The sequence below is a fragment of the Ptychodera flava genome, chromosome 16 (assembly GCF_041260155.1).
Source record: "Ptychodera flava strain L36383 chromosome 16, AS_Pfla_20210202, whole genome shotgun sequence".
In the NCBI taxonomy this organism is placed as follows: Eukaryota; Metazoa; Hemichordata; class Enteropneusta; family Ptychoderidae; genus Ptychodera; species Ptychodera flava.
The window spans coordinates 18,088,862-18,104,875 of NC_091943.1; the positions used below are offsets into that span (position 1 = coordinate 18,088,862).

The 16,014-nt window shown below is 35.3% G+C and overlaps 3 protein-coding genes across 3 annotated transcripts in view; 2 read left to right on the forward strand and 1 right to left on the reverse strand.

The window, feature by feature from the left end:
* Window positions 1-466: 466 nt before the first annotated feature.
* On the forward strand, window positions 467-7,484 carry LOC139114181 (tripartite motif-containing protein 2-like). Its single transcript, XM_070675763.1, has 4 exons — window positions 467-671; window positions 1,715-2,857; window positions 3,314-3,598; window positions 5,814-7,484. The coding sequence occupies exons 2-4, from the start codon at window positions 2,647-2,649 to the stop codon at window positions 6,623-6,625; spliced, it is 1,308 nt and encodes a 435-aa protein (XP_070531864.1). The 5' UTR covers window positions 467-671; window positions 1,715-2,646; the 3' UTR covers window positions 6,626-7,484.
* On the forward strand, window positions 1,740-2,627 carry LOC139115005 (E3 ubiquitin-protein ligase TRIM56-like). The gene has a single exon (XM_070676914.1). The coding sequence runs from the start codon at window positions 1,740-1,742 to the stop codon at window positions 2,625-2,627; it is 888 nt and encodes a 295-aa protein (XP_070533015.1).
* Window positions 7,485-12,784: 5,300 nt separating the features above from the next.
* Window positions 12,785-16,014, reverse strand: part of LOC139114180 (choline transporter-like protein 4) — a 30,634-nt gene continuing 27,404 nt past the window's right edge. The window contains exons 19-21 of the mRNA XM_070675761.1: window positions 15,179-15,344; window positions 14,669-14,753; window positions 12,785-12,946 (exon numbers count right to left, since the gene is read on the reverse strand). Of these exons, the coding sequence (XP_070531862.1) occupies window positions 12,843-12,946; window positions 14,669-14,753; window positions 15,179-15,344 (355 nt within the window). The 3' untranslated portion in view covers window positions 12,785-12,842. The remainder of the gene's footprint in view (window positions 12,947-14,668; window positions 14,754-15,178; window positions 15,345-16,014) is intronic.

The following is a 16,014-nucleotide window of genomic DNA, read 5'->3' on the forward strand; positions in this document are numbered from 1 at the left end:
AAATAAAAGTATATATGCAGTTACAAGTAGTGTTTGCATAATGTCCCAATTATTTTCAAAGCTGGCAAATTTTAGCTGATATGCCATTTGTTTTTGCTGGTTGCATTATTTTCCACATCTTTGATGATATATTTCAATTTTTTATACGATAAATAAGTGATTTCCTTCAATGACATGATCTGTTTTTTCACTTTCTTCTTCTTCAATCCAGTTATGCTCATCAAATCTTTGGATATGAAGTACGTTTTCTCTGGCGAACCATTGTGTCATTCACAATCCTCACTGACATGGGGAAAGACAGAATGAGAAAGAGAGTGTTAATGTTTGAGGTTAATCAAATAATCAAATAGTCTGTCTTTGTTTACTGAATTTACATATTACCATGGCAGAATGCTAGTTTAAATGCTTATACGTTCATGTGTCAACATATTCTCTGATTAAAATACAGCCATCAGTACAGGGTTGCTATCTTTGTTGCCAGGGAAGTTGTCATGAAAAGGAAAAGGCGTGTTGTGTAAAGGTCAGTTAGGGTCATACAGGGTCTGCCCATACGTGCACGTCCATTATATGCTAATCAGATTTCTGTAGTCGTCCAGTGGAAGATTAGGGAGTCACTTCCTAAACTTTTGTCTTTTTGATATGTAGGAATTAGTCGAACACGAGGAGTTCTGGTAAGTTTCAAAATGTACATTATGTACCGTACTTCAACATCCATGGTTTGAGTATTGAATATGTGTCACTGAAGGTGAAGAAGTATGTTGTCTTTGAAGGTCACCTATAGTATGGGAGGACAGTGTACAAGATAATGCCATATTAGTTGTTCAGATATAGCTGCAATAATCGTAGCCCTGGCGGGGCTGGGCCGTGCGGCTTGGGCTCAGTTTGTGCGGCTCGCGCTGGCTATGCCCCAACCAGGGCTACAGTTATTTCAGCTATGTCCGGATATGCTTATACTCCAGGTGTTACTGCAACTTTCCACTAAAATACATAAAAACAAATAGCTGTATGTATTGTACATTGTAAGAGGTACAAGTTCAACTGCACAGACATTCCACAGGTTGATATACCGTAATTTTATTAGTGTTTCAACATTACAGTAGTGTTAACCGTTATGGGAACGACACACCCAATCGCCAGTCATGCACACATAGATATTAAAACATGATTAAGATTTTCAACATATCTTGAACTGAAGTTGTATCATTGGGTTGGAAAAAACTTACATTAGGATAGTGTTTCAAAGCACAAGTATGGGTAGCAATTTACTATACTGGGATGTACAATAGGTATGCAGATTTTGACATGCATGGTTACCAGGAAACAAATTGCTAAAAATATCCACAAAGCTGACCTAAATACACGCCTTAGACAGAGACATAAAACACAAAATCATGGCTGCCAAATGAGAAGATTTTCAACTTATCTTAAAAGTTCAAAAATGCACGGTGCTGGTAGTAGTAACTGAACTACTGCAGGATCTCAGATGGTGATTCAGCTGATTCACACATTGTAGGGTATAGGTAGTGCGAACTAAAGTAGCCAAAAATTCTCATACTTATAGACCTTAATGTATGCCATGCTGATAGTGAAACTTAGCTGCATGTAGTATGAAAAGTTGTTCAAGAAAATGAAGTGTAAGATATACAGACAAATGCAACAATATTAATATTTATAAGAATTTACACAAAACCACTTTTTGTTTTGTTATTTTCAGTGAACCCCTTTGAGCAAATACAGTCATGGCTTCATCGTTAGACTCCAGAGAAAAACTGCTGACTGACATTGATGACAAGGTATTGCTGTGTGCAATTTGTATGGAACGTTTCAAGTCACCGAAAATACTGCCTTGTCATCACACATTTTGTGAACATTGTCTCACAAAATGGGTCAAAGCAAACAATGGTCAGCTGATATGTCCAACATGCAAGATTCAATGGCCTTTACCCTCTGGAGGGGTACCAGCTATCACCAGCAATCGATTTTTGAATGACCTTTTGGAGGTTATCAGCAGCAACGCCCGTCCTGAAAGCATAGCTGAAACAGTGTGTGAAGGGTGTAAGAAATCGGCCAAGTACTGGTGTGGTGACTGTGGTGGACATTTTTACTGCAATCTCTGCATACAGACTCATAAAGTAGCGACAGTCTTGCGAGATCATGAACCAATGACAATTGCAGAATACAATGAGAAGATGTCAACACAGCACTTCAGAATGACTCAGCCAAGATTCTGTGGTAATCACCGTAGTACTAAATTAGAATTCTACTGTGATACTTGTCAAGTTCCAATATGTCTTAGGTGTACAGTAGTTGACCACCCATCACGAAATCATGAGATGTTGTCACTAGAGTCAGCACTGGAGAAGTATATGCCAGATATGAAAGCATACTCACTGAAAATTGCTCAGAAAGTTAGTGATTTAAAACTAAGAAAGGACAGAGCATGTGGTGTTCGACAAGACCTGGATGTCAACAGGTCTACAGCTGAACAACAAATTAATACGCTGTGTGAAAAATTAATTGATGAAATTAAAAAGCAACAAATGAAAATGCTGGGTCAAGTTGATGATATCTACATACCAAAGTGTAAACAAAGTGATGCCAATATAGAACTACATACTGGAACATAAAATTGCCAGTGCAGAAAGTATGCTTTCATATCTGAACCATCTCTTGACTTTTGGTGGAGCTGTGGACATCATGACGGCACAAAAACAGATGAAAGATCAACAGCAGCACTATGATGATCTGACCAATGTACCTTGTGGTGACACTGACAGTGACCTGGTTTTCACAGAAAATCCTGACTGTTTACAGATTGATCTTGGTGTTGTCAGAGGAAATCATCTGACCAAACAAGGTATGTTACTACCAGTAAAGGTAATTTTGAAACAAACTGGAAGGAAGTGCACAGTGGTAATTACTGTTGAGTTTGCATCAGTATTAAGCAGGTCATGAAGCTGTTACCATGAAAATGTGTTGGGTTTGTTGGTTGTATTTAAGCAGTTTACATGATTTGATAAGCTTATATATACTGGCAAACAAGCTAGCAAAACACACACACACACACACACACACACACACACCACACACACACACATACAAGACAGACATTTGTTCTCGTATTGAGTGCTTCCTTTCCCTAGGAAGCACCAGATATCTGTTAAAGGTTATTTGAATGATGATAACCTTGTGAATGATGTTATTGCCACGGGTGAACATGGCTAAATAAGCATTATAAATTTGATATAATATTGCAGAGTTCTAAAAACACCTTAAGCTAGCCTACCAATCTATTGCTTTAATATGTGTGCAGGTAAAGCAATAATATCTGAAGTAGAGAGGAAAGGTGGAGGCAGGATGGAGACAGTCACTCGCAAGAGGGAAGAGAGAAGTGTGACTAAAACTGGTAACACTGGAGTTCAAGTGATTGGTGGACGAGAACGTTGTGTTGTTGGAAAGAAGCAGAAACAGCCTGAGGCACTTGTAGTACGAGCCAAACATCGTCAGCCAACAAAAGAAGTCCAACCAACAAAGAGAGAAACAAAGGTTACTAAAACCAAGCAATCAAATCTGCCATGTGTGTTTGCAGATTCACCAGGTAAGTGTACCAGATGAAGTTGATATTTATTCAGTGCAAGAACTAACGTTTGATACTTTGACTGGATTTTTCACGTTTGGCAATCTGAAGGAGGAAGGTGATGTTAATCAGATTGAAATAAATTAACATTTCTCACTTAATGTTATGCACTGAGCTTGTTTAATGTGGTAAGTTACTGTTGGTGTATACGCATTCTGTAATATAAGTCGATAGCACCACAACTATGCAGAAAGAGAGGACCTAGCTGGAAATTATTGAAGCAGATTAGTTTTTCAGGTTAAGCGAGGCAGGTAGCTTGGTTACTCATTTTAAGTATAAAAAGAGAGAGATATGAGTTAATATTTAATTTAAACTGAAATCTACAAGTGTTGCCATGGAAACATGACCTTCCTTAATCGAGTGAATGTAAGCACAACTCATGAAGTGTCATCTGTTCCAAAACTAATGATTCTAGGTGAGAACAATGGCCATTCTTTCTTTATCAAAATCAGTTTTTTAAATTATCAATGCATATTGTTGCCATGGTAAATAGGCATGAAAATATCAAAATAACAAAAATTAGTCACGATTTGAATTGACCCTGTTAAATTGGCATTGTGCAGCAGTTTGATTTATATCAATATCTGTTTTCAATTTAAAACTACATTAGGAACCACAGCTTATTGTGATCATTTTAATTTCATTACATTTATTGCTTTTGATCTTTGACCTCTTTGATCTTGCGTTCAACTGGACAAAATCAAGTTAAAATCTAGGACAAAAGTTAAACAACCAAAGTGGTATATCTATTCTCAATTTAAAGCTACATTAGCTAACACAGCTTATTGTGATGACATTTATTTCAATTTCATTACATTTATCTACTTTTGACCTTTGACCTCTTTGATCTTGCGTTCAACTGGACAAAATCAAGTTAAAATCTAGGACAAAAGTTAAACAACCAAAGTGGTATATCTATTTTCAATTTAAATCTACATTAGCAAACACAGCTAACTGTTACGAAGTGTATTTCAATTCTACTGTTCATTTGCTTTTGACCTTTGACCTTGTGGTCAACTGGACAAAATCAAAGATGACCAAATAGCCTTCCATAAAACGTTCAGAGATATCTATCCATAGTATGTGTTTTGCAATATTAAAAGTCTTGATATGAATGTTCTTGAAAGGATAACATTTCTTACATTTTGAAAAATATAATTGCAAGAAATGCAAATTAGTATCGTTGCCATGGTAAAAGGACAGTAAAACATGCAAGTAGCAAAAATCTAGTAAAGTTTTGGATTTACTCTGTTGAATTATCATATTGAACTTTGATTTACATCAATATCTCTGTTTATAATTCAAAACCATCAGCAAACACAGCTTATTAATTCTACAACTTCTTTGCCAGTTTTAACCTTTGACCTCTTTAACCCTGTGGTCAGTTTGAGAAATTTAAGTCTGACAGGTCAAGGTCCTAATTCCTGACAGATAACCCGACGTGTTTGGCCTTCCACAAAAAAATCAAACGAAAGTATCCATAACATGCACTCTGCCAAAATGACATTTCTATTCTCAGTCTAGCATTTTGAAAAAGCAAGTTTTAAAAATGCAAATTTACATTGTTGTCATGGTAAAACGGACATTAAAATATGGAATTACAAAAATTTGTAAAATTGAGCATTTAACTTGATGAATTGTCATTTTGATGCATTTTAAACTGTGTTGATATCTATTCTCACTTTCAAGCTATCTTTATGTGAACAGTTTGTTATATAGCAAATGCATTGCAATTCCACTCTGCTGATGTTGTTGTTTTAACCTTTGACCTCTTTGACCCTCTGGTCAGTTGGAGAAAGTTAAATCTGACAGGTCAAGGTTCTAATTCTAGATAGATAACCAAACATGTTTGGCCTTCCACAAAAACATAAAATGAAAGTATCCATAGTACATGCAGTCTGCAAAAATGGCATTTCTATTCTCAGTCTAGCATGTTGAAAAAGCCAAGTTTTAAGAACACAAATTTACATTGTTGCCATGGTAAAAGGACATTAAAAAATGGAATTACAAAAATTAGTAAAATTGGATATTTAACTTGATGAATTGTCATTTTGATGCATTTTGAACTGTGTTGATATCTATTCTCACTTTCAAGCTGTCTTTGTGAGAACAATTGTTTCACGCAAAATGCATTGACATTCCACTCTGTTGTTTGTTTTAACCTTTGACCTTACAGGTGCCTGGTCAAAATTCACACTGGAGGGTCAAGGTCCTAGTCCAGGACAGAAGTTCAACGATCCAAGTGGTTTAACATTTCACAACGACAAACTTCTGGTGTGTGACAAAGGCAACAACGTTGTTCAGATACTGAACAAAGACTACACATGTGAAAAGGTGCTAGGAAGTTTCAGCGGTCAGTTTGCCAAACCATTCAAGCCACAGTCTGTAGCAGTCTCTCAGGACAACCACTACTACATACTTGATGACAACAATTTGCAAATTATTGTCTGTGATCAAAATAATAAAGTTATAAGAATAATTACTTTACCTGGAGACACAAATCCCAGGTGCATAGCTCTCTTGAAAGGGTTTGTTTTGGTCACTGATATCAAAGGTCATAGGTTACTCAAGTACACCACGAATGGTCAATATGTTGGAGAGATTGGTAGTCCAGGTCATGGCCGTACAGAATTCAACTGTCCCTGCTTTGTCGCTGTCAACAGTAGGGATGTCATCATGGTGTCTGACTGTGACAATCACTGCATCAAGTGTTTTGATGCTGAGTTCAATTACCTGTACCAATACGGTGAGTTCGGTACCGGCGATAGTCAGCTGTACTACCCAGAGAGCATTGCCGTTGATGGCGCTGACAATGTTTATGTTTGTGATGCCGGCAATGCTAGGATTTCGATTTGGAGTCGAGATAGGACTTTTATAGGTCATCTGTTCCAACATCAAGTGAGCTGGCCCTGGTACATTGCAGTCAGCCGAGACAGAATCTGTGTTAGAGGGATGAATGACGAACACATCACAGTATTTTCTAAGTAGACAGAAACACCAAGATGATGTGTATGTCTGCATTTCATCAAAATATTGCATTTCTGTCAAAACTTTTGGCGCAATGCAATTTTCCGATTATCGCTCAAGCGTGACGACGAACGAATCGCACCATTTACATCATGTTTACATTCCAAAAACCATCTATTTCTCACATTTAGAAAGATAGTTTTTGCAAAATATTATTCTATGTTGATGTCGCCTCATGTCTACAGTAAATATAAGCCCAAATGATGTTGTTTCCTGATAATTTTCACTCAGAAAATTTAGGAACTTTGACAAGGTGTGCCAAACAATCAAGTTACGTTTCCGTATTTGACACGCAAGGCCCAAGGCGCAGCGTGATGCAGTTCTGTGAACAGATGAAATGAAGTTGAAAGGATCACATTTTGTAGACAAAATACTGAATGAATGCTGTATATTGGTGACAATCGCTTCACCTCTTGGGTACAAATATACCATAGGTGAGGTATTTGCAACAATTTACAGATACAAATATGTATAATTTTGACGTGACCGGTGTCTGAAATGCAGTGTACACCCTGTGTGTGCACTGCATTATACTAATTCCACTATGGCACTAGACTTGGGCGAATCAACAATTGTGCGTGCAAAATGGATTTTGAAAAAATACCTGTGCATCCGGTGATGTCTCTTTTGATCTGGGATGGCAATATTTCCACTTAATAATAGTAATTGATTCTGTCACTGTGAACGACATAAATGAGAGAGCCAGCACCGATCGATTCGACCCCATCGCGGTTTACTGAGCATATGGCTGAACTCAAGTCAAGGTCATGAGTAGAGGGCGCTGGTTGGCCCATGCATCACAGGACTATGACTGAGCCAACAGCGTACTGAGATGAGAGATGACATACGTGAAGCTTTTGAAGCTTTGGGTAGCAATTTTCAACGTTTTAGAGAATTTGAGTGCGCAATATTGTAGTTTACACAATAGTGTAAATGTACAATTCAATTTCTGTCACATATGAAACACGACCTTGTTCACTTTTTTTAGCTACTATAGACTATAGTCTATAGAAGCTATTGGGATGGGTATCCGTCCGGCGTCCGTCGTCAGTCTGTATGTATGTATGTATGTATGTATGTATGTATGTCCGTTTGTGAGGCGTCCGTCCACTCAAATATCTTGAGAACCGCAGTACTTACTGATTCGATATTTGTTGTGTAGATTAAAAATATGATTTTGAGAAACTATTTTTTTTAATTTTTTGATATTGTTGAAAATAGGCAAATTAATGCCAAAAAAGGTGTTTTTGATAAAAATCTTCTTCTTCATAACCGCTGGTCAGACAGCTTTGTTATTTGGTATACAGGTCCCTAGGGGTAACCCAACTTAGATTTGTTCAAATTGTGATGAAATATGCAAATGTGTATTTTTAAGGAATTTTTTTGTCATTTTTGGTCAAAATTTGACTTGCATTGTATGTAATTCTTGTACTGTATAAACCCTATCAATTCACCCAGAAAAAAATAATTAATATGATTTTAAATAATTGAATTAATTAGGAAATCATCAAAGCCAAAATAATTTTTATGTAGAATTATCAGAAAGTTCAACTTTTTTGACAGTTCATAGTGAAATGCTTACCATCTTGGAGGATTGAAACATGTAAAGGCAACTTTCCTGAATCCCAACTTTGACATATTCTGAACCGTCATTTATTGTGCCCTGTATGTTATCTAAAAGAAATTGCTCAAAATAGTCAATAGAGATAGAGATAGAGAAAGTTCTAATTCCATTTATGGTTGACTTGGTAAGGATAAAATAAAATTACTTTTTGAGGAAAAAAATAGAGTGGTCAATTAAAAGAGTGGTCAAAGTGATAGGGTTTTTATGGTAAAGCTTGGCTGTAAGATTCCTCATGTGCTATTTATAGCAATTGTGCAATCTGTGTAAACAGTGCAATGAAAGTTACATGATTCCTTATAATGCTTTGATGACCTTGAACTTCTTAAGTTTCAAACATTTGTCTCTTCAGTGTGCTTTCTCTGAGTATGTACAGTCTCAACTTATTCAACAGAACTCACTTACAATGTTAATGAAAGATATCCACCTTCTTCATCAATACATGTGTCACAAAAGGTTATTCTCTACATATTACACAGCAGAGCTCTGTCAACTGTTGAGTTGCTTGTTTTTTCAAACCGCTGGTCAGACAGCTTTAACATTTGGTTTACAAGTCCCTAGGATGACCTATTAAAGTGAGATAATTTCATACAGTCAGGAAATACTTAATTTTGTATCCATGTCTATTGTAGCTTCAGGGACTTTGGCCCTATGTTTTGTAATTCGAAACTGTACTGTAGCTAGCATATACTACATTTTTGTGAAATCGGTCTGAACAAAGTTTCGCCAATATTGAAATAAGGACAAAACTATCCGTCTAAACAACGCGAGAAATGTGATTTTTTTAGCTGACACCATTTTAGTAACTATCTTCAAGTCCAGTAGTAAGTTTGCCTTGAAATGTGATGTAGCCTTCATCTACAGTCGAGTCGGGTCCGTCGAATCGCTCTTTTGAAGTTGTAGTTGACTTTTTGTCGCAAGCAAGAAGCATTTTCTTTTATATTAAAATGTTTTCATATTTTCTATCGAATAAATATTCAATCGGAAAGATTCTAACACTCATGCCTCTTACCATACAAGAGCATGGAGTTGAGTTTTGGAATTTCGCTTTCTCATTCGTGAGGTGTGTAAATTCTCAGCCCGGATCTCCTCGTCAATCGGCTTTTTATGAATAGCGCCCTCTCAAGTTCAGTTTGTATAAGTTCTTTCGTTTTGGATTCGAAGTTTATTTAGGCAAGATGCCTTAACGATAATATCATGCGTTTAATACGTTGTCATTAAGCGTACTTCACAGTTTAGGAATATGGTACAGTGGGAGTGAATGTGTAGAAGAAAACTGTATCATTATGACTAGATATGATGAATACAACAGGTAATTTTAGAACTAAATAAACGGTAGTCTAGTAAACGGGTGATGGTTAGTTTCTACAGTTGTCCTGTTATTTTTCAGTCTGTCTGCATTTATACCTTTGTCATTTTATTTCTATTGAAGTTCCCATATAAAAGTTCATATAACTCTAAATATTAGTCCAATGTTAGTTGAATATGCTGTACTTTCCTGTTCTTTCTTGAATTTTCCTATCATAGTGTTTTACAATTTACACTATTAAACACGATTTTCAGTGATGTCACAATCTTTAGGTCAAACGTAGTCTTGCCTGTACGAGTGGAAATTTAAGTCAGTACAGACTTTTGAGAGGTTTATCATGGCAATTACCTTTATGTATATTATCTCCGTTGCTTGATCATTGAGACTTTTGGTGTGTGGCATTGTGGTACTGGTGACTTTGCTTTTTATCATAAAATTTTATAACAAGTCTTTCTGAATTATATTCTGATGTACAAACTGTATATTTGCAAATAAAACCTTTGTATGTTGATTTTCAGTTTGCTTTATTCACACCAAACATATATACACAGCAATGAATGACCAGATTTAACGGCTGGTAGATTTTTTCCACATTTGTATCTTTTGACTCCACAAAAATTTGTACGCCATGCATTTGTGAATTAGCATTGGCCGTAATTTCATTCCTGCAAGTTCTATAGCTTGTCAAAGTTTTGCACTATTATTAATAGCTCTGTCAAGACCAGCAAATTTTGTGACCTCATCAACAAAGATTATTACTGATAATGTATCTGATTATCCAGCTTTGTGGCCCAAATGTTTTCTACATCTACAAATTCACTGGCATCGCCAAAACTATGAAAACGTAGCAATAATGCACCCCCACGACCCATATCAAACTCCAACAAAATTTGCACTCCATAATGTATCCGGCTTCGCCTCATACATTATGTCGTTTAAAGTTGGCCTTTGTCCATCATAGGACTGGAAGAGGTACATTATTGCTTAATCATATATTATCAGCATTATTAATTTTAGTGTTTTATCAATACATAAAATGTCAGTTGGTTGTGAAATAAGAACTTATAACTGTGTTCTGGCTTACATCTCTTTTAATTCTGTTCTTCCAATATGCACAGCATTCATGTTTCTAATTTCTACAGACAGTACAACAATCAAACACTGCAGTCCAACTTATGCATTGATGATTGAATGTTTACAAAGACAGATTGTTTTGATGACCTTCAATGACCTTTGTTTCCATAATTTACCATGAAATTAAACATACAGGAAAGAAGGTTGAAAATAAGTAACTTTGTCATGGTCAATGTCAACAGTGGGATACCAAGCATTATTTGCATAGCAATAGCCGACTGTTAGACTGTATTGAGATCAGAGAAATGTTCGTAATGGGAGCAGTATGTGGTTTTCCTACTTGTCCAAAAAGGGTTGTAAAGGAGATTTTCTAACAGAAACCATTACCTCAATTAGAATTTTTTTGAACATGCATACAAACATATAGAGACCAACCTTTTCTACCTAGCAGATAAGCTTTCATTGTAATATAAATATGACAAAATGGGAGCTCACTAGGATACATGTAAACAGAAACTTCCATTCTTGTGTTTGTGTAAATTTTGCATTTCTTTAATGACAAACAACTTATCATACATTCCACTTACTAAAGGTGACTTAAAATACATAAGATTGAAAAGAGTAAGAGCGATGTGAAGTTTTGACATTGTCAACATTTACCAAAGGACACAGAACATTGTTGATTTTATTTACTTGTAAGCCTTTCTTTCCTTCTGTCCTCTAAATTATTCATGGTTATACAGCCTTTAAGGTTGAACACGCTATCTGGACTGATGTTTTAACTCAAATTTTCATAATTCCTTTCTGGGCTAGTGCTTGAAGCTCTTGCAGTAACTAAAGTATTAACAGTGTTAACTTTACGAAAATTGAAAATTTCATTTTCCCAAATAGATTTAACACAGCTGGAATGGCAGCCATTTTGAATTTCAACCATTGCTAGGTATGTGGTAATGTGTTTTGGAACATAAATTTGTACAGTGTCGACCCCAGTTTTTATTCTTGCTTTGTTAAGAGAATGGTTGAAAGTTTCTTTACCTAAAGTTTTTAGCAAACGTTTTTGTGTTCTCATTTCGAGGCACATACAACCTTTAAAAGTTTGACCCCGAAGGCTAAATTAGTGATTAAGTTACAGAATAGAGGAAAAAGATAATTACAGGTGACACAATATACAAAGTACATTTATTAAAGTCTGAAATCAATAATTTAGCAAAAAATATACATATTGACAATGAGGGCTTAGATGCTCAGTCTTTCAAATTTCTCCAACACACACATAACTTGATTCAATCATTCAATTTCCTAACTTCAGTATTCACAACAAAGTCAGCCAAATTAAAGAAAAAAATTTGGCAAATCGACCTGAATTGTGCAGAGGAAAGCCAGACTCATTAGAAAATATTGCACTATATCCTCTCTCTGAATTTTCTTCCATGAAATGCAAAAAACTGAAAGATATCTTAAAAATTGAACCTCTCAGATTTTTTTGTTTGTCCAGATGATGTATAAAAACAGAGCAGAGCTCTATCATATCCAAAAGGTTTCCCAAATTTTGTATATACACATATCCATTTAAAATTTTGCATGAACGATATTTTACTAAGAAGTACAATATGAAAAAAAAATACATACCACAGACATGAACATGTGAAAAAAGTAGTTTTTAAAAAATTTCCATTATGTTTGAAAGAAATTTCTGATACACTGTACTAATATGTGTTCATAACATACACATACTCACATAAATGTGATGATCTCTACAAAATGTCATTTTTCCGATTGTTTTCATAGTGATAATGTTTGCGATAGTAAAGTTTACATAACACTTTTCACATCTATGTCACACACTGACCCCTTCAATCTTCATGGTTTGAGCCAAAGGTATTGTTCGATAAGATATATTTATATTTGTACACTGAAACTATAATTGAACTAAACAACTTGAGACAATTGTTTGACAATGTGATAATTTCCATTGTCTTTTGCACAAACATTTTATGGTTACTAATATTTCAATTTTGATCTATTTTACAGTGTGTATATATATATATATATATATATATATATATATATATATATATATATATATATATATATATTATATATTATTATAATATATATATATATATATTTCACTTTTTGATATGATAAAAATAAGTGATTATCTTTGACACGATCTAAGTCTTCTGTTTTTTATTCTTCAATCCAGTTATGCTCATCAACTCTTTGGACATGAAGTATGGTTTCTCTGGCGAACCATCGTGTCTCTCACAGTCCTCCACTGTCAGGGGGAAAGACACAAATAGAATGAGAATGTTTTAGGTTAACGTAATAATCATTAGTCTGTCTTTATTTACTGAATGCATCACAACAGGAGAATACCAACTACCTACTTATTCCAGTATAACCCCCTGCTTCTGTAAAAGCCCCTCCACTAGTTTTTTGAGGATTTTTTCAAAATGCTGTATAACTGTGTATAAGCCCCTACCCTGGTCTACCTCAAATATGGAAAGGTCGGGAAAGTAAAATGGATAATTACAGTAGGTAAAATTACTTATTAGATCAAAGAAACTTGTAAAAGGTGTTTAAATATTGTGACATTGAAGATCCCATGATGGTATTGTAAGGGAAAGACTCTATGGCCCTATTAACAAATTGAACAGTCCTACTTTGACCTCTGACATCGGTCATTCTTCATTTCTATTCACATAAACATTGTCAGTTTTCATCCTCAAAACATATAATGTATTTGTTTGAAGCAATTATCATTTCATCTTTGAAGAGTTTCTACCTGTCAATATCATGAATTTCACTGCTATGTTGTTGTTTGCATAATATGCTGACAATTCGATCTTGGGAAGTTAAATGTAATTTGCCTTTACGTGCAGTCAATGCATAGTTATAGTTCATACTATGATAATTGTCAATTGATGCTATCGGCAGCATATGTTACATCTTTGTTCCAACTCTACTTTTATTTCGTGATATGATTAAAGTGAAACTTCCAAAGTGTCATGTCTGTATCCAGGATTGTGTAATCATTTGATTTGAAACAGGAACATAAAATACTGTGTCAGTTTACTGTAGTTTGGAAATCGTTGCTGAGATTTGCTGTCAGTAACTGTGGGTGTTTATCAGTATTAATGTGATTGTGGCATACGCCAGTTCATATGATCATGAGATGACCAAATCTTGTTTTTTCTTTTACAATTTCTTTTAATATCAATAGAGTTTTGAAAGTTATCGAAAGTTCAAGTGGTGCTCAATAATCCTGCATAATAAATTAGCATACATTAAGCATATGTGCAAGGAACATGGGTTGTTTGAGTATAAGTCCCTCTCCCAGTATACTCATAGTTTTATGATGCTGAACTTGGGCTCGGATGAGTAACATTGGTATGTCAATATGTCAATATCTCCTTTCAATCCCCATAGCATAAATGAACTTACATGTATAAGAATGACAATGAATAGATATTGATGAACGTACCGTACTTAACAAGGAAGATGCAGGAAATGTGCTTGTTTATGTGAATCAAAGTAATGAAAATATTATTGACAGTTATGGCTATTGTCTCTTGGAGGTAGAATGCGCCTCAAGAACAGATATTTGTACCAGTACTCTCTGACTTTGACGAGTTTTTTGGTGTATCGCTTGTTGGGGCTCATTTTAAAGCTCTTGGTAAAGCAAAGCTATCACTGGCTTATTTTTTGTATTTTTGTGAAAATTAAAAATTTTTTATTTTTCCCTGTTGAAATAACAAAGGATCATGGCAGCCATTTTGAATTTCAACTTCAGATAGCAATTCGAGAATTTCTTTCTCTACTACAAGGTTTTTATTATTGATTTTGAAAGGGGATGGCTTTAAGGCCTTGCAATTTAAAAGTGCAAGTTAAGCTGCCTTAATTGAGCATTTCTAGAGAAAAAACAGCTTGATGGCAACATCTACACGTTTACCAATCTGAAGATCAAAGTCCATGGAAGTAAACATTGCATACTTACAGAAACAAATGAAGAGGGTATCCACCGCCATGTCATAGACGCCAAAGAAACATGAAGCTATCACATAGGCACCGATAAGAATCAACTGTGTAAGGAAAACAGAGTGGTAACAAATTTATCAGCAATGCACAGAATGCACAGTATGCACAGAAAATCTTATGGAATTTTTTTCAAAAAGGTATGAATTCAACATTCAAGGTCAACAATTGACCTTTATTCAGTTGGGTCTTAGTCATCTTGGCCTTTGAGAAACACCTTACATGACATGCTCTGGTCAATAGCTGAATATTAATGTCAACCTTTCTGGTGCACTTTTCGCAGATCTGCTCCAGTTCTTTATACAATCTGTAAAAGGACTGCGCAAAGAAAATTGAGTAACAGGAAAACCATCATGAGCTATTTATTTACTGCTGCTTGATAAGTACAACTGTCAAGACGGGGGAAGTGTTTAACTGCTCAAGAAACGCGTAAATAAAAAAATGAAGAGCAGCAAGAAAATTTCTTTCTCACCAAAAACGGCACCCACACGTAGCTGAGATCCGGCATTATGACCAACTCATCAGTGACGGTGATTTGTCCATTCAGAAAGAAAAATATCGGCAAGATTACGATGAGGACAACCACCAACTTGGCAAGGAAGAGCAAGAAACTTGTAACTCCATCAAGTACTGCAGCTCTAAAAGATTGGAAAGAGATAGTGATCAAGACCTGCCTAGTTTCATGACTGTCTTGTTCTCACTGTGAGTTTCTTGGGCGTTGAAGGGTCTGTGTTGACTTTTTGCAAATACAGGGGATTAGCATGAGGAAACTGTGCGCCCACATGCTTAAGTTTAGGTCTTTGTTTTGAAATTGACACTGACCTAAACGCTCTCTACAGAACAGGACCTTTGCTTTATTATCAACTCATTTTAACCCTTTGAGTGCTGTTAATTTTCCTGACAAAGTTTTGGTGCAAAAGTTTACTAATTTTAATGAAATTTTAAAAATTGTTTGAACCATATTTGGCAAAATAGACATCCCTTTTCATTGGCTCCAGTTTTTGATCAAAATATGAAAAAAATTGTCTGGATTACATTTTACAAAGGCAAAATAAAATTACTTTTTCACTAAAAGGGTTAATGTACACTGTGTACAAAGGTTCTGACAATGAATTTTGCATATTGAAATCATTGAATTATTGGATTTCTCATTAGGATGCCTTGTAACATGGAATCAATGCAAACTTGCTGTGGTTGATGTCTACACCTACTTTATGCAGAGTAACAAGAGAAGCAAGATGACATCATCATCAATATCACTGCTTAGTAATTTACAAGTTAGTTTGTGTTTCTAGGATGACAAAGTGA